Consider the following 13,720-nt stretch of genomic DNA (forward strand, 5'->3'; position numbering starts at 1 on the left):
GATTCGGAGCCATATAAGAGAGTCGACAGCACTATGGCTTTGTAAACACTGATCTTGGTGCTTTTCTTCAAGTGTTTATTACGCCATACTCTTTTGTGGAGTTTTCCAAAAGCACTATATGCCTTTGCTAATCTGTTGTCTATCTCTCCGTCGATTTTACTATCTGAGGAGATGAGGCTACCGAGGTAATTAAACTGTTGGACTGATTTGAGCTCTGATTGGCCAATGGTGATGTGGGGATGATGGGGGACTTCCTGAGGTGCAGGTTGATGGAGGACCTGGATTCAATAAATTTATAAATGGGATTACACGATGCAATTTAAGCAGTGGTCAGAACATACAAAGCTTTCTCACAAACCTTTTTTGCTGTAACTGACGAAAACTAATTGTTGGTTTCAAGCATAAATCCAGATTTTGAAATAGCTTGAGCTCCTCATGTGGATGGATCTCAGTGTAAAGCACCTGCAGAAGGATTAAAAAATATTCTGTTCGCAGCTGTGCATTCTGCTGGCTGTCACTATTTATTATGGTATGAAAGTCAGAACTATTACTGCTGGTGGTTGATGTCTTGTTGTATATTGTTCAGTTCATACTGTGGGTTCATCATCAATTAAACTGACACAGCGGAACATAACATTGTTATCTGGTGTTATTGTGGTGCATTTTAGAAGACCATCAAATCATGACATCAAAACTTCAAGCTGGTTTTGACCCATCAGGAATTTGGGATAACAGTTATCGTTAATCTGGTATTCCCTCAGTACTAGCAGAAAGTCATTGCATCTGAAATTCTTTATTTTGTAAGCAGACAGCTATTAAAAATACATTAATAATATACAGTGACTGTAATATATATGCCTTTTTAAAAGATTTAAAACATTGCCCCTCTGGCAAAGACACGGGACTTCTTGAAGATACTTGCAAAACAATCACAGTTTAAGTAGTCTTGATATAGTTTTCTTAACAGTTAGGTGCTTGGAAAATAGCTACCTTGTGTGTTTTCATGAAACAGTATTGTTTTGATAGGTTGATTGCCTGTTGATTGTGTCTCCAGAGGATGCTGGTGTTAATTACCTAATGCCTAATGACCAGTCCAGTTTACTTTACCAGATCAGACAGTAATCTTAGTACCATAAAGATACCCTAGGACTATAACATACAACAGCTGGGAGATCCCAAAGAACAGCGGGATTTGACTAATAAGCAAACGCTGCGCATATGGGTGGAGAATTAACTGGCACTGGCTTTTATTTGAAAGTCTCCCTCTCTGCTGTTGACTTGCAGATGGGTGAATGAATGCTGTGATTGATGAAGGTCACCTGTAGGACTCTGGTTCTAACCCATCTTGCTCTTCTGGAACACCACACCTTAAACCTGTAATAGCACTAGCTATTTCTCCAGTCATTAGGGATTTGTCACAGAAGAGAAGGACAACTCCAAACCCGGGCAGATGGAGCTCGATCAGCCCTGTAAGGCCATCCATCTAAGAGAAGGTCACTCTAATTAAACCTACGTCCTGAGGACCTCGCTGTCACTGTCCAAGCTCGCTCGACCCTGGCAGATGAACCTTAGGATTAAAGGGTGGCAGAATTACCTGCCGACAGGTCATTCTGACTGAATTATCTCCCTATGCCTTCCACTACACCACGAGAAGCATGTTGTCCTCTTTAGTATATATGCCCCAACTCTCCAAGCTGACCCTGCTGAAAAAGATAAATTTTACACCGATCTGCGCCGCCTTACCCAGAAGGTGCCTGCAGATGATAAGATCATTATCCTTGGTTATTTCAATGCCAGAGTAGGAAAGAATTTTGAAGCCTGGAAAGGCATATTAGGCAAGCAAGGTGTTGTAAACTGCAACGATAATGGTCGACTTCTGCTAGAATTCTGTGCGGAGCAACAGCTCACCATCACTAACACTATCTTTCAGCAGAAAAATAGTCTGAAGACAACATGGATGCATCCCAGATCCAAACATTGGCACCTCATTGATTATGTCTTGGTGTGACGGAGAGATGTCCGCGATGTCCACCATACCCGTGTGATGCCCAGTGCAGAATGCCAAACAGACCATCGGCTTGTGCGCTGTAAACTTAACCTCATTCTTAAATTCAAACCTAAAAGGGGCAGCATCCCAAGGCAGAGACTCCAAGTTAACAATCTCCAATCAGCCACAGTGAGAAACAAATTCCAGGCTAATCTTCAAACTAGGCTTGATAACCATTTCACAGATTCTACAGATACTTCTCTTGTAACACTCTGGCACCATATTAAAAACAGCATCCAGTAGTCCGCTGAAGAAACCTTAGGGTTCTCCCTCAAGAAGAACAAGGACTGGTTCGATGAAAACAATCAAGAGATCCAGGAACTGTTGAGGAAGAAGAGAGCCGCCTACCAAGCACACCTTGCACTGCCATCCTATCACGTAAAAGAAGAACAGCTTTTCGCATCACATGCAGCAAGCTCCAGGAGAAACTCTGTGACATCCGGAACAAGTGGTGGATCGATCTAGCTGAAAAAAACACTATTATGCACAGACATGGGTGATCACAGGGGGTTCTATGAAGCCCTGAAAACAGCATATGGGCCTACATACCAAGCTCAAAGTCCTCTACTCAGTGCTGATGGTCAAACGCTTCTGACAGATAAAACCTCCATTCTGAATCGTTGGTCTGAACACTTTCAGACTCTTTTCAGTACCAACCGTGTAGTCCAAGACACAGTCATTCAGTCCATCACACAACAACCAGTAAAGTATAAATTGGATACTGCCCCCACTTTAGGAGAGACCCTCAAGGCCATACAGCAGGCAAAAATCAGCAAGGCAGCTGGGGTTGATGGAATTCCATCTGAAGTCTGGTAACATGGGGGCCTTGCACTCCATGCTAAATTTCATGAGTTCTTACTATGCTGTTGGGATCTAGGCAAACTACCATCAGACCTTTGTGATGCAGTCATCATCACCCTATATAAGAAGAAAGGTACTAAATCAGACTGTTCAAATTACCGTGGTATTACTCTGCTCTCCATTGCTGCCAAAATCCTGGCAAGAATACTCTTGAACTGACTAATACCCGCTATAGCAGAAGGAATTCTACCTGAAAGCCAATGTGGTTTCAGAGCCAACAACACTACTACAGACATGGTGTTTGTTCTCACACAACTGCAAGAGAAGTGTAGGGAACAGAACAAAGGTCTCTATGTAACCTTTGTCGACCTCACCAAGGCTTTCAATACTGTGAGCAGAAAAGGTCTATGGCAGATTTTGGAACGTTTAGGTTGTCCCCCAAGTTCCTTAAAATGATCATCTCACTTCATGAGGATCAGCACGGCCAAGTCAGATATGGCAATGCACTTTCTGAGCCCTTTCTAATAACCAGTGGTGTGAAACAAGGCTGCGTTCTTGCACCAACCCTATTCACAGTCTTTTTCAAGCATGATGCTCCAAAGGGCCACGGCAGACCTCGATGATCAGGACAGTATCTACATCCAATACCGTACTGATGGAAGCCTATTCAATCTAAGGTGACTGAAGGCCCACACTAAGACCTTAAACCATCTTGTCCGGGAGCTGCTTTATGCTGATGACACCGCCCTTGTCGCTCACACAGAAGCAGCTCTGCAGCGTTTAACATCCTGCTTTGCAGAGGCTGCTGAGCTCTTTGGGCTGGAAGTCAGCTTAAAGAAGACAGAAGTTCTCTATCAACCTGCACCTCAGGAAGTCTTCCATCATCCTCATATCACCATTGGCGAATCAGAGCTCAAGTCAGTCCAGCAGTTTAATTACCTAGGTAGCCTTATCTCCTTGGATGGTAAGATTGACGGGGAGATAGCCAACAGGTTAGCAAAGGCATATAGTGCCTTTGGAAACCTTCATAAAAGAGTTTGGCAAAATAAACACTTGAAGAGAAGTACAAAGATCAGTGTTTACAGAGCCATAGTGCTGTCTACTCTCTTATACGGATCTTAGTCATGGGTCGTCTACTGCCGCCACCTGCGTCTCCTAGAACGCTTCCATCAACGCTGCCTCCATACAATCCTAAACATCCACTGGTCAGATTATGTGACCAATACATTTGTTCTAGAACGGGCAGCAGTCACAAGTATAGAGGCCAACACAACTGCGTTGGGCAGGACACGTCTCCAGGATGAAGGACCACCGCCTCCCTGAGATCTTGCTTTATGGTGAACTTGCCACTGGCTGCCACAAGAGAGGAGCCCCAAAGAGAAGATACAAGGACTCCCTGAAACAACATCTCAGCCTTGGCCATATTGATCACCATAACTGGTCCACTCTGGCCTCAAATCGGGAGGCCTGGAGACACACCATCTATAACTCTGCTGCTTCCTTTGAGAAAGCGCGCAGGATCACTCTCGAGGAGAAAAGACAACGCAGAAAGAATCATGTCTTGCAGAATATACAACCTGAGGAGTCTTTCTGCTGTGCCTTTTGCAATTGGACATGCCTGTCTCGTTTTGGCCTTTTCAGCCACCAACACGCTTGTGACAAACGTGGGTAGAGACCTTTCCCAAATCCTCGTTTGTGAAGCCCAGCCATGATGAGGGATTTGTATTTAATCCTTTGTTTCCAGCCTTGTCTGAGTTCTTAAGACTTCTAGATAAACCTACAGGATTTAGTATCCTGGTATTATGTATATGGCATCACCAGTTTTGTTATTTTAAAAGCTGGTTTGCTATTGAAAGTAGTGCTTGCACGTTCATTTTCCTAATAACAGGATCTGATGCTCTTCCTGAGTAAGACTTTGACTTCTTCTGGTTTTGTCTGTAAGGAAGTGATCTTTGTTGATTCTAGCAACATAACTGGCAGCATTGTGTCTCCACAAATCCAAATCCACTGCAATGACTACAAAATTACTGCATTATTTAACCATATTTTTTGCTTTTATGTGAAGATTTTGCACATATTCTAACTGATGGACAGTTAGGCATGTCCTTGATGTGTGATAAATACATATCCATATCCATATGTAACTTTAAAATAGCTACCAAAGGAAAGGAATTGGTTGACAAATGCTGATTCATCAAACTTTTTCCTGTCAAAAGCTGGTTCTATCTCACTGTGTTAAGCCTAATTCTGTGCTTTTCTGCCAGAGTTCAAGGTAGCGTCTTTGTCTTTTTTGCTTCTTGTCTAAGTCCACAATGCACTCCAAAATGCAAGTAATTTTTTTCTAGTGCAGTAGCTAAAGCTATGTTATATCTGCACAGTGTTACAATTCTCTTTATTTAGCTTATCTTTTGTAAATAAGCTTCTGGTAGCAGCAAAAAAAATCGAGTTAGCTATTACATTAAATGAACTGTTGCTCTTAGTAATTTGGTGTTCGTGCAGTTCAAGAATACATTGTGTTGGTCCCCCTGTGGCTTCAGATTCACTCTGCTCCAACCCCCTTTAGGGAACGAAAATTCTTGCCACCTTGAAATTATTGAGGCCTTCAGAATATCTGAAGGGTAGCAAAGAAGCTGGGGTCTTGAGGAGAAGGAGAGGATGTAGGAAGGACGTAATTCAGCTGTGATAGATAAATGGGCAGAAAAACCTTGAAGGTACTGGCTAGTGAGAGTGGAATCCTTGTGTCTTGGGGCTGTGGGAAGAGCAGCTGCAAAGATGTGATTTAGCACAGCTCAGAAACCGTCTTGCATCTGCTTCTAGGCAGAAAACGGGGGGGGCAGCGTGGGAGTGTGCGTTACTCTCTGTGTTTACAACTGATGGCTTGACAATTATGCTTTCTCCTATAGAGTTAATGACATCTGTTGTGGGCATCACTATGATAAATGCAATGTTAATTCAAAAATTTGAATAGAAATCAAGGCCACTGGAAGTCTTTTCAAGGATTCACTCTGTTGTGCTGACCATTTCACACATGGGTAGTAGTTTTCTCCTTAAAAATTTCATGTTGATTCTCTCTGGGTACATAGGAGCTTATTTTTCTCTATTGCTTATTTTTGCAATCTCATGTCCAAAAATAAAATGCTGCAACAAATACATTACTTTTTTTTTTAATGTGTTGCTATTAGAGTCATTTTAAAGAAATGTTTAGGGAAAGATTGATTGTGAGATGTATGCCAGTGCTATTTTAAATTGAATCCTTTTGGCTTTTGCTGGATGTTTGTTTGATGTTTTGGCTGTTTTATTTGTTTGTTTGAAGTTTGGGGTTTTTGTTTGTATTTTGTAGTTTTTGTGGGTTTTTTTTAGGGGTCATCTTTATTTCTTCTTCAGATACTGTAAGGGCTGAGGGGTGGAGGTGGCAGGAGCACCTCTCACCAGCTGCTGCCTGTCTGCTCATGCTGGTCTGCAGGAGGTCGGGTACTCAGATATGAAGAAGTAACAGACCCTTAAGTTACAACCTGTTCACAATGTCCAGTTTCTTCTTGTTACAAAGGGTGGTAGCCTTTCCATGCCTCAGTCTAACATAACTAAGGGAAAAAAATTCAGTTCACTGTGTTTCACCTGCTTGTTTGTTTTGGAGCTAGGAAAAAAAAAACAACTAGAAAAAAAAAATCACAATAAAGCAACTGTGGAAATGCTTTGTGTAAGGGCTTTTGTGTAGAGACTTTGTGTAAGGGCTAAATCACTTTGATTGTGATTTTTCTATCTTTCAAACATTTAATGTGATTAAACCCTCCCCCCTTTTTTCTGACAATAAAAATATGTTTCAAGCTAATGTGCTGGATTTTTAGACTTTAATTCTCAAATTATTTTGAGAATTTTCAAACTAAAAGACTAAATAAAGGTTCTTTATGAGTTATAAAATCCAGTAACTAAAAATCCAGTAGAAATGAAATGAGATTCTGTTTCAGAGTTTACTTTCTGAGAGCCTATGAGAGAAGAAATTCTGAAATTCATTTCTAACCTGCTGGAAATGCTTGGATTAATATGCCTGAATGTTTTTTAGTGGATTCTCCCCACCCAACCCTCTAATATTTTTTTTGTGTATCATCTTCCAACAGGAAACAGTCCTCAAGATAGCCCTAGGAATTTCTCTCCCAGTGCCTCAGCCCACTTTTCTTTTGCACGAAGGTAAGAAAGAGGTTGTTTGTAGTACGCAACACGCATTTTGCATAGAGAACTGATGCTGGACCCAGATATTAAAAGTTGATTGTAAATACATCAGTCAGGTCTATTGCTTAGAATAATAAGTGTTAACTCGCTTACGTAAAATCTCCTAAACCTCAGTGACAACAAAATTGTACTGAATGAGTGATGCAATGTGATCATACCTTTTTGAATGAAAAGAAAAAGAAAGACTTAATTGTAATGAATCCAGTTCAGACACTATCTCCTCATACACTGAGATACAGGGAAATTTTAAGCTATATAAAGGGGGGTTTTTACTGGTGTAAGAAGTGCATTGCTTATAAGAGCACTATAATAGAGGTCCTGAGTTCAGGATCTGATTTTGCTGGCAGCAGTAATACCATTACCATACCTTGAATACCTGTCCTTGAGCTGTTTCACTGTCTGTATCACTGAGATAATTAGCATTGTCATAGGAGTGTTGTGAGGATTAATTAATATTGGTTGAATTTTTAAAGATCTAAAGTGAATTTTAAGTGATTTGTGAAGGAAATTATTATTAAATGAACCATAACCAAAGTTGATAGGATGTCATGGGAAACTCCCTGCTTGTTTCCAGTGTGGTTCCCTATCACTTAATGCTTTGTCAGCCTACCTCAAATAATATGTTCAGTAATTCCATGTCTGTGTGGGTAGGCAGAGTTTATATGTTTACCCAAGATTATATATACAAAAAATTAAATTGGAATGCTTAACTAGTGTCATGCATGTAACTGTTGAATTTGCAGTGAGACATCACTTGCCTCTGAAGTTTTAGTTACTTTATTTTGGGAGATCAGTAAAGTAGCACACACAAGTTTTAAAAAGTAAGTGCAAGGAAATGGTTTAACTTTTTTTTTTTAAAAAAAAAAAGCTCCAAAGGGGTGAAAATTCATGTATTTCTTTCATCTGAATCCAAGTTATCAGTGACAGTAGTAGTGTCAATCTTTTTAATAGCTTGCGATGCTACTTTTTTAATCAACACCTTAAGAAAGTTGAGGGAGTTTTTTTGAATCTACTTTCTCTTGATAGCTTTTCTTTTGTCAGAGATACTGTCTCATCATAGAACTCATTTGTTTGTAAGCATATTTTTAGAAAGATTCATTAAATCCAGAAATAGCTTATAATGGAAAAAGCAGATGTGGAAGATGGAGCGTTGCTTAGAAATACAGCAGCCAGGAAGTAGTTTTCCTTTCCCACCCATAATCAACAGAAAGTTTAAAACATTATGTTTTTGCAAACCTTAAAATTCAGCATGGGGAAAAAAAATGTTTACCAGTGTTTCATTTGGATTTTAACCTTTTTAGAGCCCTGTAATGAACTCTAAATAAATTCTTTAACTGAAGAAATGGTAACACGAGTAGTTTCTTTGATTTCAAAATATTTCACTATTTCGTTGGGATTCAAGAAACATATTTGGAGCAATTTTCTATAGGAAATGATTTTGTTCTATGTTTATAGTAAAAATGTTTGATGACACTGAAGTTTAAAACAGCTTTAATGTTTTCTTAAGAATTTGTTATTTGTGGTGTTGTTGTTGTTTTTCATAACCTGTGATAGGATGCATTTTTGTTGTAAAATGGCCTGTGGTTAATGAGAGCAGTTTTCAGTTTTCTGACTTCCTGCCTTTTTTATTGTATTTTATAAATTTAATGAAGATACAAAGGAAGGGAAGAACAAACCTGTGTGTGTGTGTGTGAGATACAGCACGTTGAAGGAGCAGGGACAAAGTGGTGTAGGTGTGTGGATATTCCTTTTCCATCCACTGCAACCAGTCAGTGGGGATACCAAATAGATGAGGAAGTGTGAGAAAGGGAGAGGGAGGAAAAGGAAATGGTTTGGAAGCCCCCTGGGAAGTATCTTCCCAGTGTAGCTGCTTCTCATTAGCTGCTGGCCATGCTACACTGCCACAGCAAAGGGGGCTGCATCAGGGAGGTGGTCCTCAGCCATGCTGCCAGCCTCTGCCATGCAGAGCTCAAGGCAGCCTTCCCCAGGACTTTGGCAACAAACAGTAGGGTCACCTTTCTCTGGCCATATCTGGTCGAGTCATGCGTGCCCAGGAATAGCCTGTGCTATTCCTGGGCCACTGTTTCTGCTGGTACGTACGAGTCTGGCATCCACAAACCCATGGGTAGGTGACAAATTCTGCTTTCTAGAGCTGCGGGAAAATGAGTAGTACTGTACTCTAGGGCAGAGACAAGTCAAGTATCAGAGTCCAGCTGAAAATGCTGTGCAGGCTTGCTCCCCTTTCTTCCTCATCATCCCTTATGGATGACTCCTGCTCTCTTACCTTTGTTTCCCAGATAACTTTCTGTGATATCCCATTCCCACTCTTGTGGCCTTTCTGTGTGATGCAGGAACCTCTTGTTCACTGTGAGTTACTAAGTAAGGAAGTACTTTCTCTCTCCCAGCTGCCGAATAGATATGTCTCACCCATTTTTAAATAATCTCTAAATTCTTGTTTTAACTGTGAACAGCTTTAGCTAAACCAAATGAAGAGAAAACTACTTTTGGAATCATTTACTCATCTGGAATTGTCCTATATATCTGGGTGAAAGAAAGAAGGGAGAAGAATTATTGAATTAAAAATGAAATTATGGAAGTGGAGGAAGTTTTTTTTTCAGAGTTCAGTATTTGATACAGTCAGTAGTCCCTCTAGCACATATGCTCTTCATATTTTAATACTAATAATGCAGTGTAGATTCTTTTCTCACACTTCATGTATTCAAAGTCCCAGAGCTTTGATTGTAGTCTGTGGATGGATAAATGGTAGTAAGAAATAACACCTTAGATTGGAAAGAAGCAAGGAGGTTTTTTAGAAAGTTTTTTAAGGAAGGGAAGCTGCATCAAGAGGTTTAAGATTCCTGATTTGACATGACTTCAGTTCTTCAAAATTACACTCTTTTTGTGTAAATCAGACTTGAAAATCATCTTTGTACTAGCTGTAAAACAGATCTTTGATTCTCTTTTCCAGTCATACTGTTTGTTAATAAAAACTTATGTTTCATGTTAGTAAAAACTTAAGTTGAAAATTTACGTATTCTTTTGCCTTTTTTTAACATATTTGATACAATTGTACTCCAGTCATGGGCATCGAAATGACAGGTAATTGTTACTTTCTCAAAGATCCAAACATGGCTCCCATAGTTGTTTATTTGGTTTGCGACTTTGAATGTTCAAGTTCCGTGTTGTCTGTTGTGTAGCTCACCTCAGGCAGTGAAAACATAAATTGGTTTTGGTTATAATTTTTTATATGTATTTTATTTTTTTGTTCTGAGTGAGCATGATTTTTTGCTGCAGAATTTTTTTTCCTGATTTACGTATTAACATTTAACAAGTTTAGTTTTACATAATCATTCTTTACAGCTATTTGACATTAGCCTGCTGGTTTGCTGGTATCCTGTACTGATGCCACTTAAGAACACCCTACCCATGTATTTCAAGCAGACTGTGATGGCTATCTGTGGTTCAAAGCGTTATAGTTTGCATTTGTTCATAAGATTTTTAATTTGCTTATTAATTTTCATCTGATGGACCTAAAGAGTTGTAAACTCCTTGTGGTCCATTTCTGTGTATATTAGTTAGACCCCAACTCTGTGGAGCTGTTCATTCACTTTGTGGTTTTTTCATCTCGATAGAATTTTAATTTGAAAAACACACTAAAAAATAATCTGTAAGTCTAAGTCATCCTTGGTAAATGCTTGTTTATTGTGGTCCCTTGTGAAAGTGTACTGTTTATAAAAACCCTGTTTGCATCATGATTTTGGAATGCAGTTTTGCACAGTAATACTTCCACAGATGTTTCTGTGTTAGGGGTACTGCAGTGTTCGTTTGACTAACCTCAGTTTCATAACAGGACTGATGGTCGCCGCTGGTCTTTGGCTTCCCTCCCTTCTTCTGGCTATGGTACAAATACACCCAGCTCAACAGTTTCTGTAAGTATCCACTTTGCTGTGCTGGTAGATTTCTCCTGCGTGCTTCAGCTTCTCAAATATAGTATGCTTCTCTTAGAAGAAGACAATGTAGGTTTTGTTATGGTTGATAGACTTGGAATTAATATGTGATATGAAACTGCTTTACTTCACTGAAATAGGAGAAAACTTTAGGCAATGTATGCTTTGCTTAGAGATACTTTCTGGCAGTGAGTAATGTTTAACTGCCCCCTTTCGATCTGCCTTGTTTTAACCGTATGGTAGGTATCAAGTCTTAAGTGAGGCTGCCTTGATAAAAAAAAACTACTCCATAACATGATTCATCCATCCTGGGTTAGACTGATGTCTTAAGATGGGATGAAGTACACATAATGGGATAAGTCTAACTTATTAATTTTTGCCAGTTAGAGCAATTGTTTCGATGTGATTTTCTGTCAGTCCCACTGCCATACATGTACAATTTGACTTGTGATACGTGCCACAGGAGTGCGTGATATCCTGCTTCAGTACTTAGGAGCTGGGCCGTGGGAGAAGTATCAGTCTGTACGTCTTGTTCATCTCTGTTCTGGAGAGGAATACAACCTGGACGTTGTATTCCATGTTACAACCTGGAACTAAGCTGTTTGTTGTCATAGTCACACCTGAAAGACTGGGGCGATAGAGTTGTGGAGGAAGCCTTCTTCAGAAATAGCAAATAGTTGACATTTTGACAGTTACGTACCATCTTCTGCAGTAAAAGGCTTGGACTGTGTAGATCCAACTGTGACTCTTCAATGTTTTATATATTTAGCCTTGTTTTTTATGTTTTATGAATGATACATATTACTACTGAACAGGTGATTCCGGATCTTTTTTTAGGCTGTTTCTTTTACAATAAAGTAGGCTTTCTCTTCCCATGGTTTGGTCTGTTTCTCTTGTGAAACAGTTGTGTTAAACATTCTATACAATGATGAAACGTGATCATTTTATGTTATCACAGAATCACAGAATATTCTGAGTTGGAAGGGACTCACCAGGATAATCAGGTCCAACTCCTGGCCACACCCCAGGAGTCACACCATGTGCTTGAGAACATTGTCCAAACACTTCTTGAACTCTGTCAGGCTTGGTGTTGTAACCGCTTCCCTGGGAAGCCTGTTCCAGTGCCAACCACCCTCTGGGTGAAGAACCTCTTTCTAATATCCAACCTAAACCTCCCCTGACACAACTCCAGGCTATTCCCTTGGGATCCCCTCATTGGTCATCACAGAGAAGAAATCAATGCCCATCCCTCCCCTCATGAGGAAGTTGTAGACTGCAATGAGGTCTCCCCTCAGTCTCTGTTATTATATTTTTCTCCACGAAGACTTCTGGGAAGACAATTCTATCTATCTTAAACTAAACTGAACCATTTCTTGTATCTCAAGAACTTTTCCTCAGCAGCACTGATTTTTGACATGTGCTTTCCTTTGTGGGTAGTTCTTGCTTTTGCCAAGTAAATTCCTTGGTTTCACATTAATTCCTTAACCACTTTTCCATAGGGCATATTTGTACACCTGTCACGGGGACTAGATCAAATGTGCTGCGTTCTTCACCTAAAATATATTGTAAAGGAGGTTATATCAGATAAAACTAATAGCCATAGAAACATCACTGTTGTTATAAGAAACAGACTTGTACTAGAAATGAAATTAAAAGCTGTGTCACAAACCAAAACACAGTTTTAATTTTCTGTCCATATTCATAGCTTTTCCTTTGTCATCTTCAATTTTAAAATGGTAATTCTAATTCATGTACTTAAGTTTACTAGATACTGTAGTCATCCTGGAATGTGAAGCAATTTTACATGGTATTTGCATTTCTTACAAAAAAGTATAGCACTGTCGTTTATGGACTTAAATATCTTCTGTAATATACCTTTCTTGACTTATCCCACGATTTTTCTTGACTAAAGATAGTGTATTGAATAGATTAAATAGATAAAATTAAATATTAAATAGATGTCTTCCATAGCACTGAACAAACATTTTCTGACTTGTGAAAATAATGTTTTCCAATAAATACATATGAATTTTATTAAAGAAAACAGCAGTAGAGATTCATGTCATATGTGTCTGTGATGTCGCACCCTTAAGGGGAAAGGAACACCCAAGACTTGTAGATGCTCTGGGTCAAAAGAAATGAGAAAAGTCTGACGGTTCACAAAAACTCAAAGTTTTATTAGTAAATTACGCACTTGGTGTGGAAATTGGTATATTAGTCCTGACCTACTGTACAAGCACATGGCAGTGGGTTTTGGATAAAGGGGTATGGTGAAAAAGAAAGATGGGAAAAAAGAAAGTGAAAGATATCACCAGTCCTGATTTCAGCATCAGTCAAGCTGATGGGATGTCTGGGGTTCTGGGGGTGTCCTTGGGCTTGGGAGGGGGGTACCTTTTTATAGACAAGCTTTCCCCACCCTGAAGGCAGGTTTCTTGCTTTCTATGTAAATTATTACCGTGTGCAGTCCATTCTTCCAGACCTTTCTGGAAATGGATCAGAAGGCTTTGGGGGTCTTGAGTGGTTCTTAGGCTGTAATGTGTTGTGCATAACTGTGTTATCTACAGTATCTCATGGTTAGTTTTTTGTTTTGTTTTGCCCTAGAATCCTCTGATGCTTATGAACCCTGCAAAAGCACTGGGACAACCTTTGAATTCTAAATCTAATCACTATTTCTTCACTTCTTAGTAGAGATGTTTTT

General features: G+C 39.6%; 1 protein-coding gene across 14 annotated transcripts in view; it reads left to right on the forward strand.

The window, feature by feature from the left end:
• The window catches only part of MAST4 (microtubule associated serine/threonine kinase family member 4), a 301,580-nt gene that overhangs the window by 232,754 nt on the left and 55,106 nt on the right, over window positions 1–13,720 (forward strand). For 10 of the 14 annotated variants that reach the window (XM_064641886.1, XM_064641885.1, XM_064641883.1 and 7 more), the window contains 3 exons: window positions 6,964–7,033; window positions 10,154–10,174; window positions 10,926–11,004. In XM_064641886.1, the coding sequence (XP_064497956.1) occupies window positions 6,964–7,033; window positions 10,154–10,174; window positions 10,926–11,004 (170 nt within the window). The remainder of the gene's footprint in view (window positions 1–6,963; window positions 7,034–10,153; window positions 10,175–10,925; window positions 11,005–13,720) is intronic. The other 4 variants (XM_064641882.1, XM_064641884.1, XM_064641889.1 and 1 more) reach the window with 1 other exon arrangement.

This window comes from Pseudopipra pipra, chromosome Z (genome assembly GCF_036250125.1).
Source record: "Pseudopipra pipra isolate bDixPip1 chromosome Z, bDixPip1.hap1, whole genome shotgun sequence".
NCBI lineage: Eukaryota > Metazoa > Chordata > Aves > Passeriformes > Pipridae > Pseudopipra > Pseudopipra pipra.